General features: G+C 40.6%; 1 protein-coding gene across 1 annotated transcript in view; it reads right to left on the reverse strand.

Annotated features, from left to right (window-relative positions):
* LOC109932831 (calcium-activated potassium channel subunit alpha-1-like) overlaps positions 1-18,508 on the reverse strand; it is a 621,464-nt gene that overhangs the window by 96,043 nt on the left and 506,913 nt on the right. Inside the window, exon 7 of the mRNA XM_048616327.1 lies at positions 9,108-9,183. Within this exon, the coding sequence (XP_048472284.1) occupies positions 9,108-9,183 (76 nt within the window). The remainder of the gene's footprint in view (positions 1-9,107; positions 9,184-18,508) is intronic.

Below are 18,508 nucleotides of genomic sequence, written 5' to 3' on the forward strand. Positions count from 1 at the left end.
AGATTTAGACTCTATACTTGCCTGTTGTCAATTTGTTTGTGTATTGGTTGTTGTTATGATGGTCTTTCACACCATTAACCGAATGTATCTTTGTTTCCTATGCACAGTTGAAGTACTGTCCAGTTCCCTGAGTTGGCTTCTGTTTCTCCTCAACATGGCTGCATTTGGAGTTGTGACTTTGTAGAATCTAGGCTCACCACACACTTTGGATACTTCTGCAGATAACCTGATTCCCTGGCTAGGATGCATGACACTGACCTTCTGTCTTATGTATAGATTAGGCATTTTCACACGTTGGTCATGAACCAATTTACTTCTCTGTTGCTTTTTTGTGAAGTTTGTACTGCATTTCTGAGAACTTGAACAGATGATGGCTTGGCAGCGTTGTCCTAATTTGCCTTCCAAACAAATTGCTGCTTGTGACAATATGCCCATATTCACTGGTGTAGCACAGTAATATGAATCCTTGTTTACTCACCCTGAACTTTATGATGAGTGCTTTAACAATGTGGACTATTTGACTGTTAGATCGGAAATAGTGTGGTGTGGTTACTACATGGTTTATGTTCCATTTGACAGACCTGAGCTGAAGAGGTGTGCCGGAGGTAATATTTTTAAACAGCCTATTCTGATAATGCTACAACGTACCTCTGGAACAGTTGGAACTTGAACCTGGACGTCCTGCCACAGAGAGAGGTAGTGACACTGTCACTGCTGCACAACAGCCCTAAGATGTGATTGTATATTGTGGCTCAATGTCAGATATGATCCACTCATCAGGTATTACTGAACAGTCTGAATGTTGCATTCTTGGACAGAATCTTACTTAAGGGTAGAGTCAGGCCTAAAAGCAAGAGGTACTTCTGCTTCTGGGCAGATTGGGTTTTGTCAGGCAATTACACTCTTTTCAGCTCTTTGTATTTGCGAGCATGGGTAAACCATCACATTTTATAGGCAGACAGGAAATTCTGCCCCCACCATGACTTCCCAGGCTCCTATTTCTGGGCACCACGTTTATCAGGTACCCAGACAGCATTTCATTCTCCGCAACCGAGGGGCATAACTCAACTCTTGCTCATCACCAACAACCATCTCTTTGCATGGTCTGTGCCATCTCCATTGTGCCACTGTGCTTTAGTGATGCCTCCTTCCAGATTCTCCTGAAGGCTGTCCAGGAGAGAAGGGAAGTGTTGCTCCACATGAATTGTAACAAGAGGCCACCGTGACTGACAAAGGCAGCCTGGACGGAACTAGCTGTGGAAGTCAGTGCCCTTGGGTGGCCTAAGACAACCTGGCTCCAGTGCTGAAAGGGATGAATGATCAGTTATACTTCACCAGGGTAGGTACCACGATCCACACAATACTTCATGCCCATATGTGTGTGAATAGCATTGTAAGGTTGCCAGTGCAGAGTACTGTACACGAGACTGGTGCCAGGCATCGCTATCAAATGCCTCATGTGCAATCAATGTCTGTCACTTCATTACAGCTACTGATGTAGCACTACTTGAAACACAGTGTTACTGCCCCTCTCACATCTGCAAGGGTTCACACTTCAAACATAAAAGGAGCTGCAACACTCAGTAGCTCATGCACCACCAGCTCACATCTCTTTCCAAAGGTTTGCACAGAACTAGGACACTAGCTCAAAATAAGCTTCAGGTTGAACATCGCATAGATATCTCAGGCATATACAGAATGATTCTTTATTGCTTTGTTTCAGCTCCAGCGCTATGACAACAGTGAACCACCTTTCATTCAGAATGCTTTAAATCCTAAAATCTTCCACACCACATTCTTAACAATGACACACGTGGCCAATTGCAGCTCTGGACACAGACATCTCTATCTGTATCTATTAATATAAGCATAGTGCTCATCTCCCCATGCTAATGTCTCTTAATGGGTCTCTACTTCTCCAGAAGAACATTAACAATTAGTGCAAATGGGCACAGACTGTGGGAGTGAGATGTCTGGCATAAGGTTCCTCTTCCACTTCGAGGAGCGAGCCACTTCACCTGATGGAGCAGCGTTCAGAAAGCTTGTGATTTCAAATAAACCTGTTAGACTCTAACTTGGTGTCGTGTGACTTCTGATTTTAACTGAAACCGTGAGGGGTGGCAGCTCCACAATAACAATAAATCTTCATTTTTTTATGCAGGCTTCGAATACCTCACCCAAGCCAGAACAAAAATAAAGCCCAAACCCCAGGCCCATCTCCACTAGCCCCCCACGCCATGTCTCTGAGGAGGTATGGCGCCAAATTGCTGAGACTGCACTTTCAAGGCCATCCTCCCCACTCCCCACCATTCACCTTGGTGGGTGGGACTCTCGCATTCTGAGGACTGGCCCCATTAAAACAGACCCTCATTAAGTCTATTACAGCTGACGAGCCTCTGGGCTTTACCAGTAATGAGGTGGCGCAGATGCATAGGCAACAGGGGAATGTCTGGCAGAGGTGCCAGGGACCATGTGCCTACTGGAGTAAAGGGCAGGGGAGACTGTCCACGTTCTATCTGATGTTATAGCTCCATGGCTCCACTATATGAGTGCATGGCTGCCCCCGTGGAAGTGCTCGTGGATGTCTTGGAAAACGAGGTTGTGCAGAACCATCACTATCTGCTGAACATGTGTGGCAACCTTCAGGAACCTCATCATGATCAAGGGTTGAGAACAATGTGTGGAATCCGTTTGGGTGAAACAAAGAAACAGCTAGGGGAAGCAGACATCGGTTGGAGTTATTTATCAGACACCTACCAATGGTGGTAGTGTGGGGCATAGTATAGATCAGGAAATGAGAGAAGCATGTAGGGAGGAGAACACAGTTATCATGGGTGACTTCAATCTGCATGTCAACCAACTGAGCATGAAAGCTGTGGAAGAAAATTTTCTGGACTATCTTAAGGATGGTTTTCCAAAGCAGCATCTTGAAAAACCAACGAGAGGATAGGCTATTATGGATTTTATACGACTTACGAAAAAGAAATAAGAAATGGTCTTCTTGTTAAAGAATCTTTGGGGATGCATGACCCTAATATGATAAGACTTTTACATTATGTTTGAAAGTGAGGTAGTTCAATCTGAAGCAAGGGTGTTAGAATTTGAATAAGGGCAATTATGAAAGCCTGAGGTGCAAGTTGGCTGAGCTTGATTGGCAGAATACATGTAAAGGCATGACTGTACATAGGCAATGGTCAGTCTTTGAAGAATTATTACATGTTTTACAGCAGTTGTACATTCCTTCAAGGTGCAAACCTCAAGAAAGAACAGTCGACCATAGCTGACAAAGAAAGTTAACAATAGTATAAGGCTAACAGAAAAGGCTTATGAAGTGACCACAAACAGTAATAAATTTGAAGGTTGAGAAGTTTTTCGAATATTGCAAAGGAGGGCCAAGAAATGGATTAGGAAAGAAAGAAGAGAATACGAAAACAATCGAAAATGAAAACAGAATGTAACAGCTCTATCGGTATGTAAAAAGGAAATGTTTGGCCATCACAAATGTGAACCCATTAAAAAAAAAGGATAATTTATAGTGGGGAATAGAGAAATGGTAGAGGTGCTAAATTATTATTTTCTGTCAAGTTCACTGAGGAAGATAAAATAATTCCCCTAGAATTAGAAATCCAAGTGACTAGGGTGAATAAGGAGTTGAAGAGAATTAGTAAAAAGATTGTGCTGGAGAAACTAATAGGACTGAAAGTTAAGAAGTCTATATCCCAGAGTTTGAAGGAGGTGGCGATAGAGATTGTTGATGCATTGGTGATCATCTTCCAAATTCCATAGATTCCGGAGTGATTCCTGCAGATTAGAAGGTAGCAAGTATCACTCCATTATTTAAGAGAGGAGCAAGGGAATAACAGGGAACAACAGACTCATCAGCCTTACTTCAGTATGAGGTAAAATAAAGGAAAAGATTCAGGGACACTTGTACAATACAAATCTGATTGAGCATTGTCAACATGGATTTGCAGATGTAAAATCTTGTTTAACATGGAGTTTCCTGAGAATGTTGTTATCAAAATTAATAAAGAAGAGCTTATTAGTTTATCTGAATTTACTGAAGGCATTTAGAAAAGGTCACCCACAAGAAGTCGATTAGTAAAATTAAAGCCCATGGTATACGAAATAATGTACTGGCATGGATTAAGAATTGGCTGACAGATAGGAATAAATGGGTCATTCTCGCATTGGCAGACTGTGACAAGCACCAAAGGGGGGGCCGATTGTTAACAACATAAATCAAATATTTGGACATAGCAACATTTGCAAATGAAATAAGGCTAAGCAGGAATGTGTGTCATGAGGAATATGTGAAACGTTTTCAGGAGGATTCAGACAGACTTAGTTTGATTGGACAAGAACATGATTAAATAGATACAATCCAACAAATAAGAAAAATTCCAAGGTATGGACCTATCATCCATGGTTAACTAGAAATGTGAGAGCTAGTAACAAACTGAAGAAAAATCATATAAATTACGCAAAGATAATTGGCATATCACACGACTGGACAGAATATAAGAAGCAGTAAAGAATGAACAAAAAGGTTAATAAACAGGGATAATTAGAAAGAAAGGATTAGCCAGGAATATAAAAGGAGATGATAAAAGTTTCTATACATATTTAGTGGGAGTTAACAAAGTCAGCATTGGTCCTAAATAAAAAGTGAGATTGGTAAGTAAGGAAATGGCAGGTGAATTGAACAGGTATTTTTCATCATTCTTCGTTATAGAGGATACAGGTGACAGCAATACATCAGAAAGTGGAAAGGAGGAAAGAGAACTTCCTCATGGTCTGTTCCTGGGTCCAGCCAAGTTAGTAACAGGTCCAGATATTGGGTTGTGGAGGGATCATAGCTGCTGACTGTCTGCCCCTCTTCTGTGGCTACGTTGATACCTGGGTGTCCTTGGAGAGGGAGCAACAAGGTGTCCACCAATACTCTCGATGCCTTTAAAGAGAGATGGGCATCACAGCGGGTGGAGTGTTTTATATCCACTTCCAATTCCATTTTGATTTCGCCCTTTCCCTGACCTTTGATGGTTTGCATTGCCCTTAACAGGCTTTGCACATAAATTACTCAATTGGAAACTCGGGGTGATTTACAAGTGGTGGTTAATAGATGACTTGGTAATGGGAAAAAAAAGTTCAGTTGTGTTTAAGAGCATCTATAGATATAAAAAGGGAAGGAATAACTCAGGAAAATAACAATCACCAGAGAAGTCGCAATAAGTAAATTGTTGGAACTTCAAGCTGACAAATTCCTAGAGACATCATGAGGTCCTAGGGTCTTAAAAGAAGTGGCAAGTGAAATAATGCATTGGTTTTAATTTTCAAAAACTTACTTAATTCAGCATTGGTCCTATTACATTAGGAGAGTGTGAATGTAACTCCATTATTTAAAAAGGGAGGGATATAGTAAGCATTGTAATAGGAAAAATGTTAGAAACTATTTTTAAAGAAGTTATAGTAAGGCACTTATATAAGTTCAAGGTAATCAGGCACAGTTAACATATTTTGGTGAAATTGAAATTGCGTTTGACCTATCTACTGGAGTTCTTTGAAGAGGTAACACATATTATAGATAAAGGAAAACCAGCAGATCTGCTGCATTTAGACTTTAGGAAGACATTTTAGGAAGATGTCACATCTAAGGTTAATGCAGAAAATTAAAACTCATGGTGCAGGAGGTAGCATTTTGGCATGGATAGAAGATTGGCTACCTAACAGGAAGCAGAGAACAGATATAAATGGTTTCTTTTTCGGGTTGGCAAGATGGGTGATCACAAAAAATAAAAAGGGGAAGGAAACACTTCAGATTAATCACTTGTCTCCCTAACAGTAGCTATATGTTGCGACAGAGAATGAATCAGGAGATAATGAGGGTATGTAACAAAGGCAGTACAGTAATCATCTTTTCTTTAATTCAATTGTGGGACGTGAGCATCACTAGCTGAGTCAGCATTTATTGCCTGACCCTAGTTGCCCGTGAGGTGTGATGGTGAGCCACTTTCTTGAACCATTGCAGTCCATGTTTGTAGGTAGACCCATAATGCTTTTGTAAGGGAATTCCAGGATTTTGACCCAGAGACAGCAAAGGAATGACAATACATTGGAGGGTAATGTATAATAATAATGGAGTGGAACTTGCAGTTGGTGGTGTTCCCATGTAGTGCTTCCCTTGTCCTTCTGGAAGGAAGGAAATAATCATCCAAGTGAAAGGTGCCGTCTAAGGATCTTTGGTCAATTTGTGCACTGCATCTCGTGCATACTACATACTGCTGTTATTGAGCGTCCGTGGTGGAGTGAATGAATCTTTGTGGATACCGGGTGCCAATCAAGCGGGATAATTTGTCCTGGATGGTATCAAACGTCTTGAGTGTTATTGAAGCTGCACACAACCAGGCAAGTGAGGATCATTCCATGACAATGCTGACTTGTGCCTTGAAGATGATAGACAAGCTTTGGGGAGTTACGAGGTGAGTTACTTGACAGTAATGCCACTGAACATAAAGGGGTAGTGATTAGATTGTCTCTTACTGGACATGGTAATTGCCTAGCATTTGTGTGGCATGATGTTGCTTAGTACTTTTTAGCCCAAGCCTGGATACAGTGTACAACTTGTTGCATTTGGACATGGACTGCTTTGAAAGTGCTTAAATCTTCATGTAGATTAAGATAGTCAGGTTGGCCAAGATGACCGTGATGAAGAATTCATAGTGTATTCAGGACAGTTTCATAGAACATTACATTGTGCATCAATCCAGGGATCCAGGAATCAGGCCATTTTAGATGTGGTGATGTGAAATAAGACAGGTTTAATAAATCATGTCAGTGTAAAAGATCCCACAAGGAAACAGTGACCATAACATGATAACATTTAGCATTCAATTTGAGAGGGAGGAACCTGGGTCATAAACAACTCTGCTAAGCTTAAATAAGTGCAATTGTAAAGGAATGAGGTGAAAACTAGCTAGAGTGGACTGGGCAAGGAGGTCAGTAGCAAAGAAGGTTGAGAAACAATTTACAACAATAATTCATGGCTAACAGCAAGGATATATCCCACTCAGGAAGAGGGATTCTAGGAAAGGGAAAAGCTAACCATGCATAACCAGGGAAGTTATGGATAGCTTCAATTTGAAAGAAAAAGCAGACAATGTGGCAAAGATTAATGGTAAGCCAGAGGATTGGCAAAGTCTTAAAATCCAACAAAAGACAACTGAGAAGAATAAAAAGGGAGAAGATAAACTTTGAGGTAAACATGCAAGTAATATCAGACCGACAGCAAGAGCTTCCTTAAACTTAAAAAAAAGGGAGCGAGAAAAGAAAGTGAACATAGGCCCCTTAGAGAATGAAGCTGGGGAAATAATATTGGGGAACTAAGAAATGACAGAGAACTTGAATAAATACTTTGCATCAGTCTTCACAATAGAAGATACTAACAGCATTCTAAAGTTATTAAATAAGCAAGGGGTAAAAGGTGGAGAGCAAATAAAATAACTATCGCTAGAAACAAAATTGCTTGGGAAATTAATGGGGAGAAAGACTGATCAGTCCCCTTATCTGATGGGATACATCTTAGTATATTAAAGAGTGTAGCGACAGAGATAGTGGTTGCAGTGGTAGTAATAATCTTGCAGATTTTGGAAATGTCTCAGGGGAATGGAAAACTGCCAATGTAACATCCTTAAGGGAAGAGGATGAAAACAAGTAACTGAGGGCCAATTAGCTTAACATCTGTTATTGGAAAAATATCAGGGCAATTCTAAATACATATTATGATCAAGCAGTGTCAGCGTGTCTTCATTAAAGGGAAATCAAGAGTTTATTGGACAAGTTGGTTCTGGGAGTAGAGGATTTTCTTATGAGGAGAGGATGAGTATGTTGGGCATGTAGTCACTGGAGGTTAGAAGAATGAGAGGAAACCTTATTAAACATGTAAGAATATGAGGGGTCCTAATACAGTAGATGCAGAGAAATCGTTTTAAAACAGAAATGAGGAGGTTTCTTTTTCCTCTCTCTGAAGGTAGTCAAATTGGAATTCTTTACTGAAGAGGGCTGTCACTAAGCATACTCCAGGCTCAGATATACTGATTCTTAGATCAGTGACGGAATCAAGAGACATAGGAAAAAGACAAGGAAGTAAAGATGAGGATTATAAGATTAGCAATTCCTTGGAATCAAGGAGGCTGACATGTGAACTAATTAATGTGTTTAAAGGAAAACAAAGAATAGACAGAAAGTGATTTATAAAATATCCAGAACGAAGGGACAGAATCTGGACTGGTTAAAAGGAAATCCAGGAAAAGCCTAACACAAAGGGTTGAGAGATTTGGGTCACTGTCCTGTAGAACCTCCAATTCAAAGTCAACCAAGTGTTTTAAAGGGAGATGGGTGTGTAAATGGAATTAAGGATTTTGGTGAAATAGAGGTTAAAATGATACATCTGTTATGACAAATAAAATTAGAGCAGCACATTCCCGGGGCTGATTGGACTCTTCTTGTAGCAGTTAGCAATGGACTATGACATATGGTAATAATATTATTTCTGTCATTGCTTCATTGTAGATGCATCATACAATACTTATATCTACCTTAATATTAGCATAGCTTGGGCTTCCAATATTCAATAAATGAACATTAATCCCACAAAATAAATAAAGGTGCATTCAGATACTAATTTCAACACTGCTCAAAACTTCAAATGTTCAGAAAACAGCTGGAAACTGTTTACAATATTACTACAGCCCTAAAATACAACGGCTGCTTTATAAACATTTGCAACTAGCCATCTCTATCAGCACAATGTCACAAGTTGATGTTCGTTTGGCCGTAGATCCAGGCCTATCAATAAATGTTAATGCTAAACACTAATGGCAGCAGGTGCCAAGCAAAATTCTGGGCAACACAATGCAGATTAACAGTTATTTACTCATTGCAGATTGTAGCACTAGGCTGGATGCGGAATACAATTTTTGCAATATAGAAATTTAAGCATAAAAGCTATTAAGATATTAATTAGCATTTTAACACTTGATGGCAATTGACCTCTTGGAGAAGTTGTTGACACATATGATGATTGACAGTGAAATGTATCAAGTACTTACCAAATGTATGAAGCCAGCTCCCGTTAGCCATGTGCTTATAAATATGGATAATAGATTCACCAACTTGATGGAATTGCTGTCCAAAAGAGAAAAATAAATACTGAATGGTTCTGTTTGAGAAAACATTTCAAGGTGAGTGTTTGTGCGTTTCTGTAGTGCTTGGTCACTTAAGTGGTCCTGGAATATCTGAAATATGTAACTTCAGGATCAGTTGTGAATTATCAGAAGTTAAACATTAAAACAGAAAGTACATGAAATGCAAAGCAGGTTAGTCGATCTCAGATACTGAAGTCTGTGTTCTTATGCAGCAAGACCTGGGCAACAACCAAGCTTGGACTGAAAACGGCAAGTAACATTTGTGCCACACAAGAGCCAGGCAATGACCATCTCCCACGAGACAGAATCTAACTATAGTTCTTTGATGGTTAATGATATTATCCATCACTGAATCCCCCACAATTAACATCCTGGGGGTTGCCATTGACCAGAAATTGAACTGGACCTGCCATTTTAACACTGTGGCTACAGAGGAGGTCAAAGGCTAGAATTCTGCACTGAGTAAATTCACCTCCTGTTTCCCCCAGTGCTTGAACACGGCACAAGTCAAGAATGGAACAGAATAAACTCATCCAAGCAAATGAAGTATAACTCCAATATGACTGAAGAAACTTGACACCATCTAGGAAAAAGCATCCTTCTTTTTGGCACTACACCCACTACCTTCACCACCAGCACAGAACAGCTTCAGTGTGTACCATCTAAAAAATACACTGCAGTAACTCACCAAAGCTCCTTCAACAGCACCTTCCAAACGCCCCAACCTCTAACACCTGGCAGAACAATATCAGTAGATGTATGGAAACACTACCACCTGCATGGTCCCCAAGTAACACAGCATCTTGTACAGTTACATTGCCTCTCCTTCACTCTCACTGGGTTAAATCCTGAAATTCCCTTCTTAACATCACTGGAGTGTCCATATATCTCAAAGACTACAGTGGTTCAAGAAGGCAGCTTGCTACCAGCTTCTCCAGGCCAAATAGGGATGAACAATAAGTGCTAACCTAGTCAGTGACACCCACAACTCAAAAAACGTCCTTTAAAAAAAACTAAGGGTACTTACTACTGCTCAGAGAGCTGTATCAGTAAATTCTGAGACAGTTATCTAAATTCATCTCCCACAACCTTTTCAAATGGGTAATATTGTATCACAGAGATGAGAAATAGAGAAAAACTTATTGAACAGAAAACCCATACTTGCTACCAGGAAATTAAAAAGAATATTTATCTTTATCAATAAACTTTATGTTTTAAAATTGCACAATATTCCTTACAATTACAAGGTAGTAGGAGAGTGGCACTTTACAATGTAATTTAAACATTTACTATCAGGCATTTGTAGCAAGATTAAAAATAGTTTCTGAAGTATTCTTTGAATGATAGCATTCCGCTTCTCATCTGCTGGTGAACTGAATATATAACACCCAAATATACATGCATGAACTCCCTCAGGCATGTAAACATACATAAATACAGACATAGTACTGGCATGGATATGCTGAGCTAAATGGACTTTTTATGTGCTGCATATACGTACATATAGGTAAGCACACATGTACATGGACACACACATTAGTGTATATATCTCAATAAATCAACCATCTGCTTACACTTCCTGACTAAAACCAAAAACAGGCCAACAGGAAATAAAATTTGCAGACTAGAGAGAACACAGACATAGGAATTCTAATATATCATGGGTCAAGACAAAACTATAACTTTAACGGGGAGGATTGAATTATGTTCTGATCCTATGGCCCTGCCCTTCAACTCCACTCTATCTGACGACCACACGGGGTTTCATCTCCCCATGTGCTTTACATGACATATATTCAAACAGATGTGGTTTGACAGCCTCAGCAACAACTAACAAACTATAATTTACTTAATATAATGCCAAGAATTTACCAGAAAAATATCTCCACATGCACTCCGGATTTCTTTTAAAATAAAACAGCTGACAAATTTAGCAGAAAAGAGATTAGCATATTTATTTAGGTGGGCTGGTCATAGCATCACGTCAAAGTCTCTTTTTAAGACACAGTTTGTGTGGAGCCATCATTAGAGCTCACCTTCACCATTTAAATCCTTTTTAGGATTACAAAAGCTTTTAGCCATTCAAACTATCAACATTTACATTCTGCAAGTTCATAAACATTCCTATTCAACAGCTGAAGAAAGACAATATTTGTAGATGGAGTGATCATAAAGCATTTAGTTATACTGCGGAACTTGAAATGATGAATGCAAAATTCCATACAGTACAATTTTTTATTCAGGCTAGTGAAGTACACATTCTTTAACCTATATTACAATTAGGTATACTAAAAACACTTAAGGGGTAATGTAACAATTAGAATAAATAACAATCAAACTATACTTTATAAAGTTTTTTTTAATTTCATAGCATACTAAGTGCATGACAATTCTTATCAATTCTTGTTGATGGGAGAACATGTTTAAATGGATTAGAGTCTTTTCCACTTTCAATCAGAGCAACTAAAGATGACCCCTGGATTAATCCGGAGCATGTTCAAGCTCCTCGACATCTGTGCACAGCTAGGATTTCAACAAGGTCTCAAACTGGCTTGAAAAATCCCCATTTTGCTCTTGATCAAATAATAACAATTTTAAAGACAGAGTTCATATATAGCCATCATTGGAGCTTGCCTTCACGATTTAAATCCTTTCAGGATTACAAAAGCTTTTAGTTATTCAAATTATCGACATTTACAACCCTGCACTGCACCAATATAACATCTAGCCGGGAGCAAAACAGACCATTGCGAAACTCAATATGATGTAATTTTCTTTTGCCTGCGAAGTAAATTTTTCCTCCAACCCTTTCTGCAAAATAGCAAGATGGAAATACATGCCTATCGTGGGCGCTAATTGCTTCCAACATAATCACAGACCAAGTGAATAAATTAAACAGACATTTGCTTGGTATTGACCATAGCTGCATTAAGATATTTCCATCGCAAATATAACACTTCAAAATATTATGTGCAAAGCTTGGAAATGTTAAAACACATTGCACCAATCATATTCAGGAAACACAATCTAATTACTTGCAAAACTTGAATTTTGCATCACAAACTGGGTAACACAGCTGCAACTAAGCTGAAAATTATTCAGAGAGTCACAGAGTTATACAGCATGGAAATAGACTATCCAGTCCAACTCATCCATGCCAACCAGACATTCCAATCTGACCTAGTCCCATTTGCCAACATTTGGCCCATGTCCCTCTAAACTCTTCCTATTTACATACACATCCAGGCACCTTTTAATTGTACTCACCTCTTCCACTTTCTCTGGCAGCTTGTATCATACACACACCACCCTCTGCACGAAAATGTTACCCCTCAGGACCTTTTTAAATCTTACCCCTCTCACCCTACCCGATGCCCTCTAATTTTGGACTCCCCACCCTAGGAAAAAGATCTTTGCTATGCATTGTATCCATGCCCCTCATGATTTTATAAACCTCCATGAAGTCACCCCTCAGCCTCCAACACTCCAGGGAAGAAAGCAATGTTTATGACATCGTCACATGATTTATTCCCACATACTAATTCTACTGCATCATACTCACATGCTAAAAAGCTGGCAGGGGACATATCATGATCCAGAAGGCAGTTCTCCCAGGACAAGACAACCTTCATCATCAGAAGATCTCAAGATCATCAATGGATCGTGATTGCGAGCAGAACTTGGGAGGATTGTTGGATGCGCTGAGCTGCGATTGGTGGACTTTTCTGCTTCGGCCTGACCTAATGCCGACTCAGTGACCAGCCAATCAGAGCTATGGATTATACTAGAGCCCACGCCCCAGACTAGGGGGTCCGCAATACAGTCAGGGTGACAGTAAAGAAGGTGGAGGAAGGATCGCCAGTCGACTGGACCTTCTTTGTGAGGAGAGTCTCCTGGATCGCTGCTGGTTCCAAGCAGCAGATGTTTTCTGTCTGCAGAATATCCCCAGAGGGGGCTACTTCAATGTGACCTTCAGGAGCTTGAAGCAATGTGACTGTCTCCTGAAGGTATTTGAGGAGGAAGGAGGTGAGGATCCTTTGTTCGTTCTCCCTGCACAGAGAAGCCGGGTTGTTACAATCCACATGTACATACCTGTGTCCCGGCAGATGTCCTGATCTTCCTGAAAAGGCATGTACTGCTAGAAGGAGGCAGCAGTGACTCATTGGACCCCTTTGGAATCTGGCAGCAAGCAGCAGGTCAAGGTGACCCTGAAGACAGATGCTAATGGGAACACCCTCCACCCTCGCAGTCGGAGGGATCGGAGGCTACATGGCATATGTGGGGCAGTCTAGCATGTATCGAACATGCGGGAGGACAGGACACATGGCAGTGGACTGCAAAGTGACCCTCTGCAGGAACTGCAAACAGGACGGCCACGTGACAAAGGATGCAAGCAGTCCAAGAACTACAACTTGTGTGGGGAAGCGGCCACCTCTACAAGGCCTATCCAAGACAGGGGGACGCTACATGTACTCAGATTGCATTCGACACAACCTCGAGCTGAACAAACAGAGTCAATGGAGGAAGAGGAGGATACAATGAGAACCAACTAGAAAAGGAAAACACGTTGGGCCCCCACGGTCCAACAGTAAAATGGAAAGAGGCAGCACCACCGATGAAGAAGCACGGAGGGATGGCCACCAACAAAAAAAAGTGGCACAGCACCGCTGGGGAAAAGGCGAGGAGCACCCCCCCAACCCAGAAACACCGGGTGTCACGAGGGGCCCGGTGAAGTCCAACCTCCGGTTGTCGGGAACTAAGGGATACCCACCGCACCACAGCTCTAGGCAACCAGGAGCAGCAACACTCTGAATCAGGAGCACAGCTTAACAGTGCCTCTGTCGGACTTAGAACTGGATTTTCCTGGCTTTGTTCTCACCCTGACGACACCAGATCAGGGCAATCACCCCTCCCCAGGACAGCTACCTCAGTGCAGAGAGTGTCCAATAGTTCACCCACAACACAGGGATGTAAGTACTCCCCCAGTGACAAGACCATGGGTGAACAAATATTGGGTCTACGGGTAATTCTGTAAACTCTCAAAATGGGTTTTAAAGTTGCCTGGATAAAACACTTATTCTACTAAGGAATATGTTTCCACGTTGGCTAACCTGGCCAACATCAAAGCGGACCTCCTGTTGCTGCAGGAGTGTGGGGTACTGCACCTCAGCAGCTACAGGAGGTGGTCGAGCTTGTGGGCCACAGGCCTTCAATTCAGTCGAGGGGAAACGATAGCCATTCCTCTGGCCTGGGTATTCTGCTGCAAGGAGGTAACTTCACCATCTCCAAAGTTAAGGAGGTGGTGGGCAGGTGCCTCCTTGTAGCAGATGCTATGGATAGAAACACTCCCCGAAGCCATCGCTTGGCTGGTGTTGAAAAGGGAACCACACCCGGACTGTCTGCACCACCGCGCACTGTCCCTGTCACACATCTCCTTCTGGAATGGGCCTTTGCAGAGGAGGTCTGGTGAGTGATGCAGTAGTGGTTTTTGTCAAAGTTTGTCCCGAGTAGCTCCGTGATGCAGAACTCTGCTCTGTACGGGCTGTTCCCGTACGGGACGCATGCTGAGACAAACATGGTCCTCCAGGTACAGTCAATCATTCAGTGAAAGATGCTCCTTGGTCTACCCAAAACTTGCCAGTCTTCCAGAGCAAGGAGTGGACCTCCATCAAGCGCTGCAGACTGGCACATTCCAAGGTCCAGGCCTACGTGCTGAGGGACGCACTAAAACTTGGGGCAGCTACCACCAAGATGCAGCGAAGAAAGATCACCGTCTAAGGTCTTTATGCCAAAGCCAAATGGGGGTCCGTTCCATTTTCAGACCTCCCCGGTGCCGCAAATATATGTAAATATAGTGTTGTACAAGTAAGAAATGCCTTTGGTTTGTTTGTTGAGTAGAGTCAAACTCCAACGATTGCTTGTTTCTTCATATGCTACCAGACAGAAACAAACTGCTTCAGTGACTATGTATGTATATAAAGATACTTTGATAAATAAAGTATATTTTTGAAATTAAAAAAGCTAAAAACCTGTTCACTGAATTCAGGAAAAAGCAGCTAAGTAACCAAGCAAGTATCTCCAATTATTTTGTTATGGTACTGTCTCTGAATTAGTTTGTTCAGCTCATTACTGTCAATAAATTAACCAGCTCCACAGGGTGATTATAAACGAATGACAGAAGTGAGAGATTCTTTACCAATGTGCTTAGCTCATCAAGCTTTTACCCTCAATCCTCCACTCAGTAAGTTGAAGAAAACTTTAATACCATTTTGTGTTCATCAGGCTCAGAGTAATTATATTTAAAAATACAATCTCAGTCATAGGGCAAAACTGCAACAGCAGAAGGCCAGAAGAGATAGAAGGTTAGGCTTGAACACAGAGCAACTGGAAGGGAACAGCAGGAACATCTGCTTTCCCCAATTAAATGATCATACTAGACTCCAAAATGGGATGGGAGCTGCAACTAAGGTGCTCTGCCTACTCTAAAATTACTTCTACTTTCAGTCTCTTCATTCCTCTAGGCATTCTTCTGAGTGGTGTCCAATGGCCACCTAAACAAAGATGTCAAAGAAACCGTGGACAACATAAGCTGGCATGCTATCAGTTACAAACTGCTGGGTCTGTCAATTAAATACCATTTGAATATATTGCATCTTTAGTGTAATATTTTATCTTAATGAATAATGAATAGATATCATTTCTGAAAAAAGAGATAAATTTTGTCAAAACTTTGTCTTGTCTTCATCGGGGCATTTTGCAAGAATACAAATCCAAGCAGAAAACCAACATTTACCTTGCAAGAGAGGAACATGTTGATTAGTTGGCAAGTGGACATTGATTGGTAGCGGCACTACTTGGAAGAATGCTGATTGACAGTTAACAACCAGACTTTGTTTAAATTTTAAACCAGGCAGGTTGATTCTGATTGGTCAGGGCATTAACCTGATAAATGAACCAGTGAGTGGCTGTCACTGGTTTTATTCAGTTGAAAGAAGCACAGTTTGTGAACATGTTTTTTTTGTCTGCCAAGTACAAGCTCGGTGTATGTACATGTTAATTTTATCTATACAGTACAGGGCCGTGCATAATAACATGTTTCACTTCCAATACATGCAGTGCCAGTGTGATGTTAAGTATGTAGGCCATACATACACAGACTGGCAGTTTACATTAAATGGCACATTTATTCAGTCGTTCACAATAAACTAGGTCGTGACTGCACCAACAAGCACATGCTTGGAAAATTCACAACACTAACGTCTAAGATTAGATGTGATTCTACAACTGGACAACATTTGCTAGATAATCCTGAATGTGCGAGGAACAATGCTGACAACCAAATTAAGATCATCAGTCAAGCTCACAGTATAGTACACTTTCTCCATAAGACAACCTGCAAATTCGAGATTTTAGTTTGGTAAATCTTCTCTCAACAGCTTCCAATGCACTTATATATTTCCATAAATAAGGTGACCAATACTGTACACCATAATTTGGATGCAGTCTCAACATGTGTAACTGAAATATAACCTCCCTACTTTTATTTTCAATTTTACACGCAATGTATAAAAATATTCTATTAGCTTTCCTAATTACCTGCCGCACCTGTGATTCGTGCACTCGGTCATCCAGATCCCTCTGCATCCGAGAGCTCTGAAATCTGTCACCATTTAGGTAAGTTTTTTTAATTTGCCTGCCAAAATGGAAAATTACACATTTTCCCATTTTATATTCTATTTGGCAGACGTTGCCCATTCACTTTTTGTTTTGTAACTTTATGTACTGTTCACAGCTTGACTTAAATTTGGCAAACAAATCCTTAATGCAAGTGAAAGTTGAGGTCCCACCACCAATCCTCTGTGACCTATGACTTATTACGTCTTGTAAACTAAAAAACACCCAGTTATGTCGACTCTGTTTCCTGTTAGCCATCCAATCTCCAACCATGTCTATACGCCACCTACTACAGCTATTTTCCACAATAACTTTTGATGTGGCACTTTATCAAATGTCTTCTGGAAATTTCAGTATAATAAACCCACCAATTCCCCTTTATCCAGGTGTTACTTTCAAAAACAATATAATTAGTTGGTTAAACATGATTTCCCTTTCATAAAACCATTCTGACTCTGTCTGGTTACCTTTAACTTTTCGAATGCCCCATTACAACTTCTTTAAATCAGATTTTCAACAAGAAATTAGGAAAGCTCATAGAATGTTATATTTTATCATCAGGGAATTGAATAAAAAAAGAATGTTATGCTTCAGTTACTGGTAAGACCACATTTGTAAAACTGTGCATAGTGTTGGTCATTTTCGTTAAGGATACTGACTGCGGCTCTGCTGCTCAATCTATTTGGTGAACACAAACTCACAAACACCAAATTTGTTCAATCATAATCAATCTTTATTTGATAAAACGCAAGTGACTATCTTCTGTTCTGAAGTATTACGATATATTCCCGAATGATACATTTCCAAAAATAAGCAAAAATAACCTCCTAAGAAAGATCGGTCAGTCAAGTCCAAGTCACAACAGACTGGCGCTAACATGCTCAGGTCTTCAAGCTCAGGGCTCTTCTTTCTTCTTTTGGCGATGGTTGTTTCTGGGTTGTTGCTCCAGCATTCTGTTCACCAGTATATTTATATCTTATTCCTGAAGGAGGTGTGCGACTCAGTACGTGCATTCCTGCATGTAGCAAGTCACCAAATCCAATCATTTCAACAGATACGATTTCATTCTCCAGTTGATCAGGTTATCTCTCAGTGTTTATCTCATTGGACAACATCTCGTTACTTCAGTAGATTAAGTTATCTTCTGCCATTGAGCCTGCAATTTGTTATGCCCATATTTGATTAGAGCCAGTCGACTCCTCCGAGTTGGCCATTTTTACCAGCATGCAATTCGGTCTGGCTGCAAGGTAGATGTGGATGTGTTGGAGGCAGTTCAGAGAAGGTTTACTAGACTATTACCTGGAATGAGGTATGGGTTGTGGGCAGGTGTCTTATTAGGCAAGAAATACAAATCAGAGCAAGACTCAAATTTTATGTTGCAAATATTCAAAGAAATATCAACTAGTTTGGCAAGAAAACAATTTGCATTTTCTGCTTATCATTCACAATCTCAAGGTGCACTAAAAAGACTCATAAAACTTTGAAGATTGCGAATAGAATTTATTGCCAAGTATTTCCCAATGATTGGCATAAGGGAATCCTTTATTACTATTTTCCATTAGGAATACTCTGAACAAGTTCACAGGATTTAGAGACAACAAGGTGCAGGGCTGGATGAACACAGCAGGCCA

Source organism: Rhincodon typus, chromosome 34, assembly GCF_021869965.1.
Source record: "Rhincodon typus isolate 14 chromosome 34, sRhiTyp1.1, whole genome shotgun sequence".
Classification (NCBI taxonomy): Eukaryota; Metazoa; Chordata; class Chondrichthyes; order Orectolobiformes; family Rhincodontidae; genus Rhincodon; species Rhincodon typus.